At 45.7% G+C, this 19,691-nt stretch overlaps 2 protein-coding genes across 2 annotated transcripts; both read left to right on the top strand.

Moving 5' to 3' along the window:
* The first annotated feature begins 45 nt into the window (after positions 1 to 45).
* On the top strand, positions 46 to 15,302 carry CSUI_001940 (mcm10 replication factor). The gene is made up of 13 exons (XM_068062143.1): positions 46 to 627; positions 1,785 to 1,838; positions 2,740 to 2,860; positions 3,818 to 3,897; positions 4,589 to 5,127; positions 6,529 to 7,319; positions 8,204 to 8,449; positions 9,242 to 9,808; positions 10,671 to 10,784; positions 11,860 to 12,014; positions 12,635 to 12,730; positions 13,104 to 14,361; positions 15,263 to 15,302. Exons 1-12 carry the CDS (start codon positions 503 to 505, stop codon positions 13,222 to 13,224), a joined length of 3,009 nt encoding a protein of 1,002 aa, XP_067925869.1. The 5' UTR covers positions 46 to 502; the 3' UTR covers positions 13,225 to 14,361; positions 15,263 to 15,302.
* Positions 15,303 to 16,133: 831 nt separating this feature from the next.
* Positions 16,134 to 18,845, top strand: CSUI_001941 (uncharacterized protein). The gene has a single exon (XM_068062144.1). The coding sequence runs from the start codon at positions 17,211 to 17,213 to the stop codon at positions 18,072 to 18,074; it is 864 nt and encodes a 287-aa protein (XP_067925870.1). The 5' UTR covers positions 16,134 to 17,210; the 3' UTR covers positions 18,075 to 18,845.
* Positions 18,846 to 19,691: the final 846 nt, after the last annotated feature.

The raw sequence follows: 19,691 nt of genomic DNA on the forward strand, positions 1-19,691 counted from the left end.
CGTATAGACATAGGTATACATACATATAGACATAGGTATACATACGTATAGACATAGGTATACATACATGTTCCTGCATGCATATTCATAGTTTTAGATAGATGTATACAGCTTCGTAATGCACTGTCATACATCTATACTGCTGTGAGTAGAAGAAGCTGAGAGGAGGACAAGTAAGCATGCGATCGAGTGCATTTATACATGTATGGATTTGTATGTTCCTTGGGATCAGTTGGCTTCATATGAAGTCACCCCTAGCTAGAATTGTGACGAGGTGTAGGTAGAGAAGAAGGTCTTCTTCTTCTCCTTCTTCTTCTTCCTCTCTTACTGGGCCTAAGTCAAAAGACGTACGTTCTCTACTAGTTTAGAACTACGGAAAAATAGAAATCCAATCTTTCTCTCTCTCTCTGTGTCGGGTAGTTGTCTCTATCCTTCTCGCTTTCCTGGACGGGTTCCTCTTACGACTTCCTCTCTTGACTTTGAGAAGAAGAAGAAAGATAGAATGTCAACAATAGCAAATCGAGAAAGGCCTTCTCTTTCTTTCTTCCTCTCTGTGTATCCTTTCTTTCTTTATTTCCTTTGCTTTTCTCCAGGCTACACGTGGACGTGGACACTATGGGATTTGAAGTAAGTAACCTCTCTCCCCATTCACAAAGAAAGCAAGAAAGAGTGAGAAAGAAAGAAAGAGTGAGAGAGAGAGAAATACAGAAGTATTGGTTCAAAAATGGTAGTGGTAGTCGCAGGAAGAGGTGAGTAGAGAAGCTTTCAGGTGTATGTACAGATACAGCTTGATGATTGCGATAGAAATTGTCTTTCTTCTATGAGTCGTCTCTCTTTTAGAGAAGAAAGCTTCTTCTCATTAAAAGGAGATTAACTTTCTCTACTCGTAGTAAAAGAAAAGAAAGAGAGAAATAAAAAGGTGTTGAATTGTCGATATGTAGAAACAATTCGCTCGGACGAACAAGGAAGAGAATTGCTGCAAGGTCTCATCGTTAGCTCTTCCTTTCTCTTTCTTTATCTATTTATCCGCCTAGTCATGTATCTAACCATCCTTAATCTCTCTGTTGATCTTTCTATCTATTTATATATCTGTCTGTCTGTCTGTCCGCTCTTGATCGAAGCATTTATCTATCTGTGTATGTGTCTGTCTGTCTATCTCATATTCTCCGACAGTGTGCCTTCGAGTGTGTGTACATACACCTGGGGGAGAAGGAATAGAAGGCTCCCATCAATCCGAAAAGAAGGAAGGAAGGAAGGAGAGACAGAGATTGTTTCCTCTTCATTCTTCTCCTCATTCATCCTCGTCGGCGGCGCATCTATCACTTCCAGTCATAGCAGTAGCTATAGTAGTTGTAGTCGCCGTATGCCTCCTACTACTAGTACTACTACTGTGACTCATGTTTTCATTGCATGCTCTTCTCTTGTCGTTCAGTGGAAGTTCTTCTTCTATCTCTTATACAAGACATCTGTTTAGCTGTCTACTTCTCTGTGTCTATCTATCTATCTTTAGCTATCTATCTATCTATCTTTAGCTATCTGTCAATCTATCTGTATTTCTATCTATCTATCTAAATCTCTCTTTCTGCCTGTGTGATCTACATCTCTCTGTCTCTTTATCTGTACATACCTACCTCTCTATCTTTAATCTATCTGTCAATCTATCTGTATTTCTATCTATCTATCTATCAATGTGTATTTCTATCTTCTCGCTGTCTTTTGGAGTTCCTAGGGTCTTCTTCTTTCTTTCTTTTTATCTCTCTATGTCTTTTCTGTTGTATATGTAGTGACACGAAGGCGAAGCTCATGCTTAAAGGGGAGGCTCTCTGCAAGTCTTTACAGTGGGTCTCTCAGGTCATTTTCTCCTTTTTTAATCTTCTCTTTCTAGGTGCAGTCAAGTATCTTTCTCTCTCTTCTATCGATGAGAATGGCTATGAAGTGTACATACACAACAGACGCACACTCGAAGAAGAGAGACGTCTTCTCTCTTCTTCCTGCCTTTTCTTCTTCTCTCCAGAGAAACCCTAAAGAAGAAGCAAGGCGTGATAAACTTCTCTCTCTCTCCCTCTGCCCGCTTTTCATGTGGCGAATGAATATATGCCTGTATATATGACTATGTATGTATATATGCATGTATGTATATGTATATATGTATATGTATGTATGTGTTAGATAAAGGGGGGGGTTGTATGATCTCTATATATGTCTATATAGAGAAAACAAGGAGGAGCAGCAAGGACAGCATCGAAACCGGCCTAGGTCGCTTGCTTTCTATCTTCATTTAAAGAGGAATTTTACTAGGTGTATATAAGAAGAGATAAGAGGGATAGAAGTTCCATTTCTATGTATGTGTGTGATGTATGGGAATGCCGGTCAGAGAGATTGAGACGTGTCTTGTTCTTTCTTCTCCTCCTATTTCTCTAAATCGCTCTCTTTCTTTCTATCTCCCTCTCAAGAGATTTGTTTCTCATCGCTTTTCTTCTTCTTTATCATCTGTCTTCTTCCTTGTCTTCCTTTCCTACACATACCTAGGCTTCTCCTCAAATCCTTGTCCTTCCGCTTTCTCATTCCTTCTTTCTCAACTGCATGCACCCTCTCTCTCCCCCTTCTCCCTTCTCTCTCTCTGACTCGCTCTCTGTCTTTCTCTTTCTCTCTCTCTCTCTGTGTCTGTCTTCCCTTCTCTCTCCTCCTCTCTTTCTCCTTTTTCCTCTCTTTCTTTTTCTGCCTGTGAACTTTTTCCAGAGAGAGCTGTGATGCAAAGCCAGGGATGCTAGTGGCTATTTTGAATCCTGTGCTTCTCGAAGCGAACCCTCAGTACGACAGCCGTTGTGTTGCAGTCGATAAACTCGATCATCTTCTCATTGTAAGATACTCCTCGCCAACTGGAGAATCGACCTTTCTCTTCATCTATTCTTGGCATGTCTCTCTCTGTCTTTCTCTAATTCTCTCATTCTCTTTCTTTCTCTTCTCCTTCTGCAACCCCCCCCTCTGTTCATTCTTTCCTCTCTCTCATCTGTGGTCGAAGGCGTCCTCATGTATCTACGTCTGTAGACCTATCTATCTAGAGAGAGAGAAAGGGTGGGAGAGGCTATCTATCTATCTATCTCTGTGAAGGGAATAGAAAAGGTTTCTTCTCCAAGGTTCTATCTACTTGCTGCCCTCGCTCATTATAGTAGAGACTTCTTACATAGGAGTATACAGACATCTTCATACATACATCTTCGTCTACACATACAGAGAAAGAAAGAGAAACGAGGAGAAAAAGAAAAAGAAGAAGATGACAAGAATCATAGGAAAGGAGAGAGAGAAGGACAGAGGGAGTGAGAAGGTGGGAAAGAGATCTATCCAAAGAAGTCAAGAGAATTTGGTCCTCTCTTCTTCGTCTTCTCTTCTCACCCTTTACCCATCCTTAAGGCGACTCGACTCTTCATGACGACTTCTTCTTTGCTTATCGCACGTAGAAGTAGATACATCACAAAGAGATAGATCAGAGATACATTCCACATAGCTAGATAGATAGATTAAAGATAGATAGATAGAATAAAGATAGATAGATAGATCAAAGATAGATTAAAGACGGAAGATAGATTAGAGGGGAGACTAGAGATAGATAGATCAGGGATAGGACGTTGAGTAGGGTGTGAAGTTACGTGGGTTGGCGAGGGCTGTTAAGAAAGGTTTCTATCACCTTCTGTTTCTTTCTTCTTCTTTCTTCACGATGCTGAGCTCCACATATCTTTCTCTCTTCTCTTATTCTCTTACTCTTTCTCTCTTTCTCTTTCACTAGTTCCTGTGTGTTTCTTTGAGTATACTTTGCTAGGCGGGTAGGGTGGAAGGTGTCATGCGCTGCGGCGCGGTGACGAAGAGGCACGGGATGCCCTGCGGAATGCTCGTCTATACGTAAGTTCAAGAAGCCAATTCTCTCCTTCCTCTCTCTCTCTACTCAGCTGTGAAAGAGTCAAGCTCTTCTTCTCTTCATCCATCTCCTATACGGGAGGCACACGACACATAGTCCATGTATCGATAAACATGTACCTATGAAGACGTGTATCTATCTATTCATCTATATAGATAGATTAAAGATAGATTAAAGATAGATATATCAAAGATAGATTAAAGCCTCCCATGAGAGGTGGATAACCTTGAATTTTAAGATTAGACGTGAATGTCGTCATGCGCGGCTAGCCGGGCGTCCCTTACTGATGGAGCAAACCTTCAACACACCCCGCAACTAGTCCTGCTGGCCTGTATCTATATATATCTATCTATAGATCCAACTATATATATATATATATGTACGTATGTATGTATATATGTATGTATGTGTATGTATGTATATATATATATATGTATGTATGGCTCTCTGGGGTGACGAACGGGAGGTGAGTTGCCGTTTGAATGAGGCGAGACAGGGGCAGCAGCCTCGATGGGATTCTCGTCATTAAGAGCCAGAGGGCTCTTTTCTTAAGCTATTTCTAGGCCGAGATCCACTGGAGCTTTCCAGTCTTTTCTCTTTCCTTCTTCTTTTTGTTCTCTTTATATCTTTCTTTCTTTTTCTCTCTTTCCTTCTCTTCTTGTCTTTCTTCTGCAGTCCTACAATGGGAGACTTCTGTAAGTATCATGTCTCTTCACGAGAAGCAAAAGCTCGAGATACACGTGTAGCTTCTCGACTGCAGAAGGCCCTCTCTCTTTCTCAGTCATCTGCTTCCTCTTCCTCCATGAAATTTCCCTCTTCTTCTTCTCAATCAGAGACGCCGTCTCCATCACCTTCTTCTTCTCTCTCCTTAGCCTCCCCCCCTCCTGCTCTAGCGCCATACCGCCGCTATCCTCAGCTTCTCTCTGCAAAGGCTTCTCTTCCATCCACCGCGAAAAGAAGACACGAAGCCTCCGTATCTACAGAAAGAGAAAGTCCCGCCGCAGAAAGGCGATCTCTCAGTGGCGTAACTGAAGTGCGAGAAGAAGAAGAAGAAGAGAAGCTCGTCAAAGATGGCGAGAGAATGACGATGAAGATTAAGACGGAGACAGGAGAGACATCTATAGGTGGGGGTGGTCTGAGCCTAAGAAAAGAAAGCAGTCAGAAAGAAGATGCGAAGATAGCTCTTCTCCTTAAGGCCAATCCTTATCTCAAAAGTAAGTTAACAGACACGAATCACTGGATGAAACAGAAGAGAAGGGGAGAAACAAAGAGAGAGAGACGCAAGGAAAGAAGAGAAAAGTGCTTGTCGCTGAAAAAGGAAAAGAAGAAAAGATGCTAGAGAGAGAGAGAGTCTTTTCTGAATGAAAGAGAAGAGAGAAAGAAAGAGAAAGAGAAGGAAAGTGAGAGAAAGAGAGAGAGAGATGCCTCTAGAAAGACGGCAAGTGCCTTCCTGTTTGCTTCTTTACTTCCCTGGCGTGTCATTTCTCTCCTACCTATACCCAAAATTTCAGAGGCAGGCACATAAGAACGAATGTGCATCTCTATCCATATTTGTAGTTGCATATATATATATATACCTAACTACATATGCACAGTATGTATATAGATTCTTTCTCTATCATAAAGACGTTGTATGTTTACCGTATAGAGATGCTGTACATAGTCCAGTAATCTCACTATCTAACGACGCTGGATATCTACATATATATATATATATGTCTATATATTATTTATACAGTATATACTCGGCATATCTATATGGTCCGCCTTTATGTATAAATGAATGAATATCTGGGTAGGTAGATAGATAGAAATACATAGTGTCTCTTCCCTACATAAGTATGGTCTGTACGGGCCATCCCCTCAAAAGTACACGATAAGCTCGACACATATGCATCCAAATCCATAGAGATCTAGATAGATACCTACAGATATACAGACATTTCCATATCTATAGATATATGTGGAGAGAAACTGACGCCTGAGTATACGCTATTAAGTGTGGGTATGAGGTGTATCGATTCATTAGAATGGTGGAGAGGATGATCGATTGTCTCCCCGACCGAAGAAAGGATAAGAAAGGAGTCTAGGAAAGTGCATTCTTCTTACCTTCAAGGCGTGTCTGGACTTAAGTCTTTGTATCTACAGACAGCCTGATAGAACTTCTCTTTTCTCTACACATTAGCAGAGACACATACATCCACTGCATGCATAGCAAATGGACATATCTATATACGTATACACGTCTCTCTCTTTATCTATCTCTCTATGGGTATATGTGATTCGTTAAGAGTAGTATGCTGCATGTCTATTCTCTCTCTAACTATTACTTACCTCCCTTTCGTAGGCGACAACCTCGTAGGAGGGGAGTAGGTGCGTATCAGAAGGAAAGAGGAAAGCCACGCACGTATCTGCTAAGGATAACGTATATTGAGAGCTTGGTCGTCACACGCGTACATACATACACAGAGAGAGAGGGAGAGAGAAATCGTCTATCCATTCGAAGACTCCTTTCTCTCTCTCTCTCTGTAGTTTGTACATCTCCTTTGTCTCCCTTTCCATGTATGTCTCTCGTGTGTGGTCTATCTCTGTGTGCCTTCTGCTGCGGGTGCTAGGAGCGAATGAGAAGATTTCCTTAGAGAGACAAAAAATACTACGCCAGAAGACGACTCTTCAGGCTTCTTTCATTCATTCAGGTTCTTCTCTAAAGAAGCCTCTGTCAGTTCATTCCTCTTCTTTCGCGACTCTTAAACGTCATTCTTCTTCTTCCTCTTCCTCTACCCAGCCCTCTTCTACTACTTCTTCTTCTCCTCCTGTCCCTACTACTTCCACGAAGACATGTGTTTCTTCTTCTACTTCTCTGTCTTCAACAGAGAGAGAATCTTCGAAATCGTCACTATCCACAAAGCCTCCTTCTTCTTCTCCTCCCTCTGTCTCTCCTTCATCTTCACCCTCAACAGGTCATTCAGAGACACCTGTCTCTTCTCCACATCCCCCCCTCACGTCTCCACCTGTCACCTGCACACTTCCATCTAAATCTCCTTCTTCTTCTTCTCTATCTAAGGAGGAGGAATCTCCATCTACACGGACAGAGCCTCCGCCCTCTCCCGCCATAGAGAAGAACTCTTCTTCTACTTCGCTTTCTTCTTCTTTATCGCCGGCCTCTGTTTCTTTAGAGAAATCTCGGCAATCTATGTCTCTCTCCCCAGTGAAGACAGAAGGGCTCAGTATGAAGAAAGGTCTAGTGCAGCAAGCGGTATCTCTTAATAAGATGAAGAGAGAATTCTCTAGCCACCTTCTTCATCTTCTTACCGAGGAACAGAGACAGGCATTGAAAGAGCTCTCCAGCGAATTTGTGAGGAGAAGATACCTTAGTCTCTTCTATGAAATCCATATGGATGAAGGAGTAAGCAGAAGAAGAAGGAAAAGAAGAAGAAGAAGAGGATGGATCATCAATTGGGTCTCTTAGAGACGCACGGAAATACAAGAGGCTTGTTCTTATCTTCTCGCTATTTTCGTCTTCTATATAGATCGATGTGAACGTTATAAATGTCTATCGATACGAACGCCAACTTTTTCTCTCACTTCTCTATCGCACTTATCTCTCGTCACTGTATGGATCACTTATCTTTCTCGGAGAAGCTCTTTTCTTCTCTAGATTTTACACATGTCACATGTATAGAGACAGACTTCCTATCTAAGTGTCTCTATAGAGTGAGGCTCTTTGGCTGTGAATCTATGAAGAGACTTCAATACTTAGAGAGACAGGCCATTCTCTAAGACAACCTACATCTCTATACGGAAGGAACCAAGCATATATATACATATATATACATATATATATACATATATATACATATATATATATACATATATATATATATATATATGTGTATATAGCTATACATATCACGTGATAAAACTTGATATAGCAGATCAATGTCTACACGGCTGAGAAAACTTCGTCAGCAGTGGCAACCTAAGGAAGTCTCTGCGAATGCTCTTCTTCAACTCCTTCGGTTCCTCGTTTCTATTCTCTATCTGTGTGAATCTGTAGATCTCTCTAAGTCTGTATACATATGTGTCTATATATGTATATAGATACCTACATACTTGTATGAGGTGTCTCCTTCCACATCATCCATTCAGGGAGATATTCTACTTCTCTATGCACATATGTATCTGTATGTATCTGTCTACACATATACATGTAGCAGAGCCGCTTGCAGAATAGGTTCTTTTTCTTTTCATATCTTCTCTTCTTTTTCTTCCTTTCCGTCTTCTTGCTAGGGTGTATGTACCACCATGGCTGGTAAGACTGCAAGCTCGTCAAACTCCAGCGGTAGAAATCCCGACGAGTGGCTCTCTTCTTCTTCTTCTTTGGAGGGGAGTAGTTCTCTGTCTTCTTCGCTCCATAGAGGCTTGTTAGGTGAACTTTCGGCTCTTCGGATAGAAATGAAGAACTTCACGCGTCGCGACTTTGAGATTTTGAGTCTAACGGAGCTCATGCCTCCTCTTTGTCTTCATATGGATGAAGTAAGAAAGAAGAAGAAGTGAGAGAGAGAGAGAGAGACAGGAGAGAAAGGAAACCGGATAAACGAGAAGAGAAGAGAAGGATTAGTAGGGTGGATGGATCCCGCCACAGGGTAGCTAGGAGTGGTGGATCTTCTCATGGTATGTGAAGGAATTCCGTGTCTTTTCTTCTTCTTGTTCATCTCCTGTCGCATTGGAGAAGGTCTCTTATGACGAAGAGAGAGATTCTTTTCATGAAAGAAGATAGATCTCTTCTCTTTTGGAAGAAGGGAGAGAGCTTTGAAAAGAATAAGGGAGATTTCAACACATCTCTTCTTCTTCTTCACCCCTCTTGTTCTTCTTTTTCGACTTGGATGAGAACCTCCGTTCTATGTGGACACTGTCCTTCTTCGATCTTCAGCATATTCAGTAGATAGATAGATAGATACATAGATAGATAGATAGACTGAAGATAGGTCTTGCGCTCGCTTTCTTCCTCTGTGCATAGATGTCTTATGTGGACCTGGGTCACCCTCCCTGAATCTATATCTGTATCGATATCTCTGTGTGTATCTTTGTATGCATAGTAGTGGTCGCATGTACATCCGTGTAGCTATTTACGCTATTCAGATATCTCTTCTCTTCTGCATCTCTTCTATACCTCTCTTGCAAGGTTGAAGCTTCTGTACTTGTCTGTCGTCTTCTCCTCCTTTCATCTTCTTCTCCTCCTCCTTTCTCCTTTTTTCTTGATCTTTCTTGATATTCCTCTGTCCTTGTTCTTCTCCTTTCTTCTTCTGCTTGTACTTTCCCTTGTAGGGTGTGGCTTCTCTGGCTCTGTCTATTTGGAGAGGCGCGCACTTCCGTCTGCAGTCTACACTTAACCAAGCAGATCACCCTAAACATCTCGAGAAAACTCACACCTCGAGAAATCTCTCTGAAGGTGGAGGTGTGAGAACTTCTTTGGATGAGAATTCTTCTTCTCCTCATGGCTCTACTAGCCATATCAGCACGAATCGTATCGAAGCAGTGAACCGACGTCTAGCTAAGGACTCCATCGATGTTAAGGAAGCCTTCAAGAAGCATCGAGAGGAGGTGAAGAAGCGCCAACGTCTCGAACAGCAGAGAGAAAGACTCCTAGAGAAATCGAGCTTCCCCTCCTCTTCTTTTAAAGCTGCAAGGAAATCCGGAATGGACGGAGGAGGTCTAAGCAAACGAATGAAGACAGAGGGGGGAGAGAATGCCTCGTCTTCTCTTTATCAAAGTTCAGCGGCAGGAGGAGGAGGAGGAGGTCTAAAGAATTTTGAAGAAGATAAAGACAAACAGAAGAAAGTCCTCGAAAAGATTCTCAGTGTACGTTCAACGATACAAGAGCATGTAGATAAGGTAAGACACTTTCACGGACATCTCAAGGTTTGTCGTATTTTCCTCTGCGGAGGTAAATCTCTAGGATTCTACAAGATGGAAAAGAAAAGGGAGAAGATGTGGTGTCTATCGTGAAGAGAAGGAAGGGTCGTTAAATGCAGATAGAAGGGAGGCTGAGGGCGATAAGATAGAAGCACCGCATCTTCTTCACAGCTGATATACTTCCACATGCCTCACTGCAGATATGTCTATATGGGTGTGTATGTGTGTATTTGTATTGCATAAGAATACATCTGGAAGAGAAAGAGAGAGAGAGAGGAATAGTTTAGATTGGGTTTGATATGATGTGTCGGGCTCGTGCTGCTTGTTTTTCTTTCTTTTTCTGTCTGTCTGCATGCAAAGACGAAGGGTCAGAGGGAGGCATGCGAGGGATTTTTCTTCTTTGTGGGGAGATGTCTTGGATAGTTGTGAATGTTGAGATGTCGTGTGAAAAAGAAGTAGGAGGAGATCTCAGGTGTATGTACACCGCATCACTGGGACACGCCTCTCCGTCGTTGTCTCTTCATACGCTTGGTAGGGAGATATGCATACAGATAGAGACACTATATAGAGACCGATCTTGATAACATTCCCTGTCTCTTCTTCTTCTTTCACCTTACTATACTAGACTATATCCTCTCTCTCTCTTACTCATCTTCTTCCCCGCCTTCTTCTTTTTCCGCAAGCTAAGACACCAACCTTCCTATCTTCTACCATTCATTCTACTGTTGTTTTCACTCCTTCTCCTTGTTTCAATCCGTAGATTTCTTCTTTTCTGTCCTTCTTCCTCGTGGCTACGGGCCTCTTCTTCTTCTTTCTCATGTATGCGAATGACTATCTCCAGGCAGATTATGAAGAAGAACAGGAGACGCTTCGTTTACTAGAGAAGCAAGACGTACGTGAAGAGTATCGACAGAGCATCAAGGAAATCCCTCTAGAAGCTTTTTACTGCGTGCAAGTAAGAGGAGATCGGAAACAGAAACGTCTCTTCTTTCTTCTGCTTTGCACGAAGACTTGTCTGTCGTGAAAGCAAAAGAAGTTTTCTTAAAGAGTCTTTCTATACCCCACACGGGGAAAACCTTCTCCCCATAATCTATATATATATATATAGAATCTATATATATATATATATGTAATAGCATAAGATTATTCGTATCTTCATGTGCTTTCCTCGATCTCTCATTGGTTCCGTAGCTTTGTTATATAAAATAGATTCTCCCCCGGGAATCGAACCCAGGCACATACGAATAGAGACGTGTAGGGGTCTACTTCTCTCTGTCTGTCTGGCTGTCGGATAGATTCACGCTATTGGCTAGATAGAAGGAAGGGTTAGGGTTTGGATTCGTGCTATTCTGACTGACACCTCACCGTAGATTAAAGGCCTTTGTCGTAAAGGTTTTCCTAGGACACCTGAGAGAGAGAGAGAGAGATAGCTAATAAGTAGCTTTAAGAAGGATTGCTGAAGGTCGCTTAAGAAACAATGAAGCGATTCTGCTTAGGGGGGAGAAGGAGGTCGTGCATAACAAGGTTTGGCTAGCTAATTGAGGTGTCTCTTTTGTTGGCGTTTTACACCTCATGAGGTCGGTGATCTATCTCATTCAGACAAGGCAGGAGTTGTTTTGCTTTTATAGTCCTTCGTCATCTCTCTTCTTCTTTTGACCTGTCCAAACAGGCACAGGCACGTTCCATAGGTAAGGGATAGAGAAGAGGAACACGTCTACACCTACATCACCTCCACGAATGCTCATACAGTGAAGGATAGATAGATAGACAGATCAAAGATAGATAGATAGATAGATAGGGTGTGACGCTGAGTTGCATCTAGTGATGCTCTATCTTCTCAATGTCTCTCTCTCTGTGTTTTCTTTCTTTCTCTCTCTCTTTATGTCTTGTATGAAGGTGATTTTTTTAGAGCCCATCTTTCTCTCTTTTAAATCTGTACTTTCTCTCTCGCTTTTCTGACGAGGAGACTGTCGGTTACTATTCAGTCTTTCTTTGATTGCTTTCCTTTCTTTCTCTCCCTGTTTCTCTAGTGTAATGAATTCTCAGATAAACTCAATCCTGTCTGTAAGAGTAGTGGCCACACCATTGAAAGGAGAAAGACGGTTAAAAGATTCTTCAAGTGTCCCGAGTGTACATACACCCCAATCGTTGCTATTGGGCATACCCTTCCTGATGGATGTCCTCGGTAAGTGTCGGGATGATAGCGAAGATATCTGTCTCGAGATTCAGATGAAGGCTACCTACTTACGAGAAGAAAAAGAGAAAGAAAGGATTGATCTGAGAAAACACTTTTCATATTGTTCCTCTTTCTTGAAAAAGAAACCCCTCTCTCTCGTGTGGTCCGTCTTCTCAAGACAACTGTATGTGAATGATGACTTCGCTAGGGATCTACCGCAGATGAATGGCAGCGTGAAAACCTAAGATAGAGATATAGTGCACAAGAGAGGCAGTTTATATAGATATACATAGACATACATCTTCTTCGGTCTCGAGAAAAACCCCACGTAGGTATCATCTAGGCATGGCGTATAGGAGTGAGGGGAATGTGCTATGGACCCGAGATGACGTGCCTGTGAATTTTACGCCAAGAGGTGATATAGAGTGGATAGTAGTGAGTGATATATGCAACATACACTACTATAGATAGAGGCGAATGCTTGCCTCTCTAGGAGAAGGGGCGAGATCTGAGGGGGAAAGACTCGCATTTTCTCGTCACAGGCCATGTAGCCACAGAGATGGACGCATGCATGAAGTTCTTTTATCACAGGGCGTTTTTCTTGATTGAGTGTCTCTTCTTAATGGCAGATGTCGTGCCGCTCTTGCAAAGCTTCTCCTCCCTGCTGTCTCCGCATACAAGCCGAAGGCTATTAAGCCATTGCCTAACGAGACTCTTACTATTACGTAAGTTGGGAAAAGATTGAGGAAGAAGAACATTCTAAGAGAAGAAGCTATCAATCCGTCATAGGGATTCCCTAGTAGACTCCAGATTATCATGAGAAAGCGTAGGCGCACGTGCTTGGATAGTCTAGATAGATAGATTAAAGATAGATTAAAGATAGATATCACTTGTGACAATACTTTTGACGTAGAGACCTTAGGCGAATATTTGTATGGTCCAGCTATATGCGTACATGGACAGGTTGAAGAATGGCTGTGAGACGTTTAGAAGACTCTTCGCTTTTTTCGAATATGAGACTATCAGTATGGATTTTCATAAGTGAGAAACGTCATATGAGTTTCGCCGTGTGCATGCAATGACTGCTTGTTGCTACAGAGGAGACGATGAAGACCCTCGTTGCCGGTCACGCCCTGTTAAGCCAACCCCCGATGCTCCGGAGGGAGCCTGGGATGAAGCGGAAAATGTACGAGTTAGGGCCAATGCTCTAGAAGATTGACATTTACTTTCTACTATCTAAAGTACACATAGAAAGTTCATGAAATCTTTGTAGCTGGAGACATTTAGACTTCCTTTGGCCCGTAGAGCCTAGATTCACATGCCGGTTAGGACGGTCGTTTTGAGTGAGAGAGCTCCTCAGGATTTTGTCGTTATTTGCAAAAGGATGGAAAGGCGGACGGCTTTCTCTGGTAGTTCGAACTATCAGCTGTCGCTTTTAGTAAGAAGAGAACGAGTACTTTGTCTGCAATTCAGTGGTTGAAGATGGGACATCAACACAAAAGAAACGACAAAAGATAAGCGCGTTTAGGCCTATTATACAAGAGCTGAATCTCTTCTTCTCTCAACAAGACATAAGAGAGACGGACCGGACTGAGAATGAGTCGAACCATGAAAATCACTGACGTATACATACAGCGGAAAGTTGAATATACCCAACGACGTGGAGATAAGCAGAGAAAGCTTACGTCTGCGCGTGGTCCGGCCCCAAGAAAGCGTTTAGGATTCTTTGAAGTACGAAGCTTATATTGCCACTAGGATGATTGCGCAAATACATTGAGAAAATCTCCAGAGAAACAAGCCACCTCAAACCTCCTGTCTCTTGTTTTGTCCTGACATACCGCGTAATGGGACACTCACACGTGCTGTGCTAGAATGCAGTCGCTTGTTGCGTTCCCTGGGAGTGGCGGCCGCATTTTCAAGTCGGATTGGCTTCGGTACCAGTCTTACAGCATCTGAGCAGGTAAAAATGTATGATGGTGATGATCTGCCTTGTGGCGTGGGACCTCTTGAAAGAAATCCCCACTCCACCCTTGCGAATCTGGGGTTGTTGGCTTTATCGTACGATATCCTAAACTTGTCTCCTGTGGAGAGCTTCATACCACAGACATCTTGTTAGATTCATTCCGTGTTACGTGGTGACGATGAGGTAATGAAGAATCGAAACCACGAATCCGTTGGCACTTTGACGAACCTCATTCTAGCGGGAGCCTCATACACTGATCCCCCCCCCCGTTCCTCTTGAATGTGGTGAAGTGGCTTGCCTGTCAGTGGGGCCGTAGAAGCCTATCGGTTGTTTTTGTGATCTTTTGAACGGTTAACTTTGAGAAAAAGGCGATCGTATGAATTACATGTGGATAAAATCCGAAGAGCGGCTTGGGCTCGTGAGTACCCTACGAAGGCCTTTCTAGAGCAGCGAGGGTGAGATGCCATCTTTACGTCCGCTTGCCAGTTGTAACTTTGTCCCGCTCACTTCTCGTACACGGGGTTGTCCACACTTCAGCTGCTAAGCCAAGGAGATCAGAGGAAAGGTATAATAGTTCTGGGCTCATCCGATGGTAAGGGTCTCGGCTCGGGTGGAAACAGGCCACTCCTAGAAGAATCTCTCCACTGTAGGTATAGTTGGCACACATACTCCTCACTCCTTGTTAGCCATCAAGACGACACTCGCCTGACGCCGGAAACTTCCAGTACCCGAGACAAAGCTGCTTATATGCCGAATCAAGACGGACGCGTACTCATACCGAGTTCGGCGCCCTCCATTATGAGGAGGAGGTGCAGGAAATGCCGATACTTCGTTGTGTTTAGGTCTCTGCTGTTTGATGCATCCGTGTGCGAGCAAGAGGGCGTCTGCCGTCTAATGAGGGGGAGGATGCAGCGGCAGCAGGAGGTCCTAACAGAGAAGAGGCAAAAACATTTCAGTGAACTCAAGGCTGCTGAGAGTAGGGCCGGTTAGGTCAAGAAAATAGACGCTTGTATTCAGTCTTCCTCTGTTTTCACCTCCAAGGAAGAATCGAAAATGGGTGCGCTGAGATCTCACTACGGTGGTTACATCGTGATGAGACCCTGTACATCTGTTCATGCAACGGCTCACAAAAGTTTGACTACTCAAGAGTGGAGAGAATGAAAAGAGTGGCAAGAACCCCGTACGGTCACTGCCATATCTACGTATTCTCTTTGACTGCAGTGGCGGCCACGGGACTCTCCTCCTACACGTTAATGCAAAGCTACCTGCGCGTGGTTTTCTCTCTATCCACCAGACACATCGCGTGGTGGAGTCATGACAGTATCACTGCCTTTTTCGGACTTCGGTCAAAAACGGCTGTACCGTCCTCAAACGCCGTGCCTGCAGTTGTATGGCCCGCAACGGCGATCAGGTACAATGAGGTTGGCCGCTACCGCTCGGCCTGAATGTGTCTTATCGTGGCCATCGGAAGTGGCGCAGCGCCCTTTTGGCCTGAACCACACTGGTGTCACATAAGAAGGCACGTCCATCTAACCTCAGGGTGTCAGGAGTGGTCTCCATTCGCGCACGGGCAGGCCTTTACACATCTGCGACCCCCTCGCCGGGGTATCGGACGTGTACGCTCATCATTGAGGGAAGTGGCATGCCAGTCCAAGCGGCAACGATAGGGATGAAACGCATTCTCTTGTTTCGACTCGCCGGAGAGACGCGGAAAAGGCCGAGAAACGTGGGTATACTTGCGTGAACCTTACACGTGATGCCCAGAAAGGGATGAAGGAGTTGACTATTACCGTCGTCGTCCGGGGAGCGTTCCGCAAGACCCTTACCCCAAAAGCGTGCGGCCAGGTGAATGTGCGCTTCAGGAGAACGTACTGAAGGTGACAGCTGGAATTATAGTGACGCTAGGACTACGGGTAGGGGCGTAATCTACTGTGTCCAACCGAAGTAAGCCAGAAGGCAGAAACTTCCGCAGGCGACAGAATTCGCTTCTCACGCATCGGACGCTTTCGTCGCCTCAGTGGATTTCGGGGGTTTCTGACTGTCTTCACAGACACCAATCCTCAGCCCCGCCTCTACAGGGCGTCTACACCACAAGCTGCCCCCTGTGTCGCCACCGCCCCGGCGGCTAAGGCGCAGGGCTTCCCGCCAGCGAGGCGGAGGGTAACAACGGACATCCGTCATATCATCCTACAGTAGGTGCAGGTGATTTGTAGAAAAAGTCCAGTTCGTGGAGGCGGCCAGCGCTCGGGGTGGCTTTGAAGAAGTCTTTGCATCCTGTCAAAGAAGTTGAAAGGGGTAAACGGTGCAGGTGCTCAAAGGGGAATTGACGGCCAACCGTCAATCCTTACCCGTCAGGCCGTGTCTATCTCGACGCCCTTTGCCTGGGACTACCCAGACGAAGTGGACAGCGGACTTTTCACCTTCAGTTTTTGAAGCGAGTTCAGTAATTCCTGTTTTCGCGTGCTACATCGACTCTCTGGCTCGGGTGCTGATGTTGTCTCCCTTTTTCTCCCGCTTTCTCCCACGGTAACGCGAACTGTGCCGTCGCCTGTCGGTGTGTGTCTTGGTGTAGACCCTTCAGCCATTCATCTGCACAGTTTTTCCTTACTCTTCTTATTTCATGATCTTCGGACTGGCTGTTGTAAGTGGGATGCAACTGAGTGTTTCCGCTCACAAGTTTCTCGCGGCGGCGGCAGACTCCGCCACCGGTTAGTTAAAAGACAGTCTGCGGTGGCCAATTCAATGTTCTACAATATACAAACCGTACGCACCCGTATGCTGGACCCCTGAATCATCCGACCTGCTGCTTCGCGAGCTGCTTTCCGGACTGCAGAAGGGCGGTGCCCTTGACTGGCAGTCTTTGGCAGTAAGTGCTACATACAGCTTGGTTTGGACTGTCAAACGGCTGCTGCTGCAGAGCTAGCCACGCTTCTTCGCAAGAGACGCGCACCCGGAGCGCTCCTGGCCTACGCGTGTCTCAGTCCCTTTTCGAAAAGATCTCACATTCGATCCCATCTGACGAACTGGAGCGCTGGATGAATGTTTCCCGGTTAGTCCTGAACAGCTGGCGTCAAGTCTGCCGTTTCGTGATTTCTCAATCTTCCCGCGGAGGCGGTGGGGCGCTATCGGGTCAGCCCCGGGACGTCCGCTTCAAATGCTGTCTCGGGTTGCTTTGGGTTAATTCCGAGTGAAGAGTCTTTTCCGTGCCATTTTCCAGTTTAGGTCTTCCTTCGTTAGCTTCAATGCATCGGGCGCCGCCACACACTCCTTCCGGTCCGGAAGCAGGGCCCTCGAGCGATGCGCTAACTAGCCCAGTCGCCCGCCCGGCCTCTGACCAAGTACCTGGCCCGTCTCTCCCGGTGCCGACAGTTTCTCCTAGGTCAGAAGGAGCCGGTGTAGTTTGTCCGCAGGATCTCGAACCAGAGCAAGACCAGGAAACAAGGCAGGTTCGCTCAGGATCGTGTGCGCATGACCGGGAGCCAGGGGCCCTAGGAAAGTGCGAGAAGTGTATCCCTCCTTGTGGAGATGGGGCGGACAGAGAGGCCCCTGGAGAAACTGTGAAAACGGAGCCGCAGCTGAGCCTTCCAGAAGAAGTGGGGACTCCGGCAGAGCAAGCGCTGGTGGTACACGACACAGGCGAGAGATCATGGCGGAGTACAGACGATTCAAATGAATCGCAGCTGGCAGAACGTGGAGACCCCGACGCGTCTGTAAAGGGTTTGGCTGGAGTCTTTTGTACGGCCGAGTCGGCGCAGTGTGGTAGCTTGACTGTACCCACCGCGAGAACCCTGGCAGACGGAATCTCAGATTCAGATTGTGGGAGTCGGAAAAGCAGCGGGAGGAGGACCCCACGAGTGTCGCAGAGCATGGTACCGCCCGCCGAACTCACGGCAGATGAAATCATCTATTTGAAACTCCTTTTCTCCCGCAAACAACGTACCCGGTCAGCACGGGAAGGAATGTGGACTCCATCTGGCATATGCTGCGAATGCTGCAAGAGACAGAAAGCCAAGAACTCTCTCTCCGAGGCACTCCAGCGGGATCTTCTCAGAGAGCTAAGCAGGGAGAGACCTCTTCCCCCTGATGTGCTCACGGTCCGCGGTTAGCTGTCACCTGGAGACTGTAGATTTTGTTGACGGTCGCGGGGTAGACAAAGTTTCGGGCATATTGCATTTCCCCCCAAGGAATCTGCTCGAGATGGTAAAAACGGTACGGGAGAAAAGAGTAGTCGCCCTGACAACACGGGGACGGAAGCAGGAGATCCAGTAGGCTGTTTTCCTAGGGTGGCCAGAATCGCTGAATCCAAGGAGTCATTCGTCTGGTGGCTGAACGTGTCAGATATAGATCACACATGTTAGACGCTGGACTTCCGTCCCGCGTCCTCCTAGCGTGGCGGTTGGTAAAAGGCTGCTTCTATTGTCGACCCCGCGTGGACAGGAGTGGACGACTCTCATGTGGAGCGTTCTGAGATTTTTTTACAACTTTGTGCTGTACAGGAAGATACTGCCTGATTTACGTGGGTCATCGTATATCAGCGTGAGCTGAATGCCAAACAACTCCAGTTAGTGCGCTTCTTCTAGTCACCCAGCTACGTGCGGGCGTACGCATCTCATCTTGTTCCTGACTGCACAGAAACAGTTGCGGGGGGCCCTTGGGGTCCTACTAGGGTTGCAGGCTTATACATTCTGCAGTGTTGTTCGTAAGCTCTCTCAGCATAGGGACAGTCGGTAACGTCCAGGTGTATGCTGTCCGGATCTAACGGCAACCGTCGCCTTCGCAGTGCCTTCACTTCGGGATGAACGTCCGACGTGCCAGCCACATATTGTGTGTGGTACTAACGATTTCCTTTTGTCCTAGAACCTCAAGACATTCAAAAAGGCAACGTGAAAACTTGCTTCAGTGGCACTAGGCCGAGGGCGGTTCGGCTGCCAAGTGTGGGTCGCTGTTGCCGTGGCCGTGCGCTGGCTGGTGCATGCTGACCGCAGAAGAGAGCCCGGGTGTCCATGCAGCGCATGGATTTGGCACGCGAGAACCAGTGCAGAGCCCAGCTACTGACAGCTCATTTGATAAGGATACTCATTACCAGGTGCCCGACCGAACACCCCGCTGCCTGTTGTTCGTCTGTATTCTGACTCGGCTCACGCCTCTCGAGGTCCAGAACAGAGGAAAGCGCGAAAAAAGCCCCACTTCACGGTGGTCCTTCGCCGTGCTTCCCCTACACGCTTGTCTGCTGTCTACTGACGGACACGATGCAAACAAGATTTGGAACACACGTGACCGCACGTAGTTGGGGAGTATCTGTGAGCTTAGCATGGTTACCATCGTCTGAGCACAAGGGTCCGGCACAGCTCATTGCAGACGACTATTTTGGTGGGTTCCGGGGATGCCGCTGTGTACTCCGTAGGGGTGAACTTTGGATATCGGAAATGATCTACAGCGGTTTCCTTGTGGACTGTACTGCATTTCACCGTCTGCTCAATCCTCACTACAATTCGTGGGACGAAGTGCAGCTGCACATCGCACGAACGCTTCTCAACTTGAATGGGTCTCGGACAGAACGCAGAAAAAGAAAACTACTCTCACGGGCGTACACAGCGGAGGAGTCGGCTGAAATTTTCTCTCCGGAGGCTCTTCTGGAACGTTGTCTACCAGTAAACTGAATGAACTTCTGCACACCGTCAAGGTACCTCCGGCTTTTTTCCGTAAGAAAGGCATAACACACA

This window comes from Cystoisospora suis (genome assembly GCF_002600585.1).
Source record: "Cystoisospora suis strain Wien I chromosome Unknown contig_810, whole genome shotgun sequence".
NCBI lineage: Eukaryota > Apicomplexa > Conoidasida > Eucoccidiorida > Sarcocystidae > Cystoisospora > Cystoisospora suis.

Excerpts from the sequence above, each read along its gene's own strand:
- CSUI_001940 (XM_068062143.1), top strand. The coding sequence starts at position 503 with ATGTCAACAATAGCAAATCGAGAAAGGCCTTCTCTTTCTTTCTTCCTC. Across the intron at positions 5,128-6,528 it reads GGCCAATCCTTATCTCAAAA|GAGCGAATGAGAAGATTTCC; the intron begins GTAAGTTAACAG and ends TGCGGGTGCTAG. Across the intron at positions 8,450-9,241 it reads TTTGTCTTCATATGGATGAA|GGTGTGGCTTCTCTGGCTCT; the intron begins GTAAGAAAGAAG and ends TTTCCCTTGTAG.
- CSUI_001941 (XM_068062144.1), top strand. The coding sequence starts at position 17,211 with ATGCATCGGGCGCCGCCACACACTCCTTCCGGTCCGGAAGCAGGGCCC.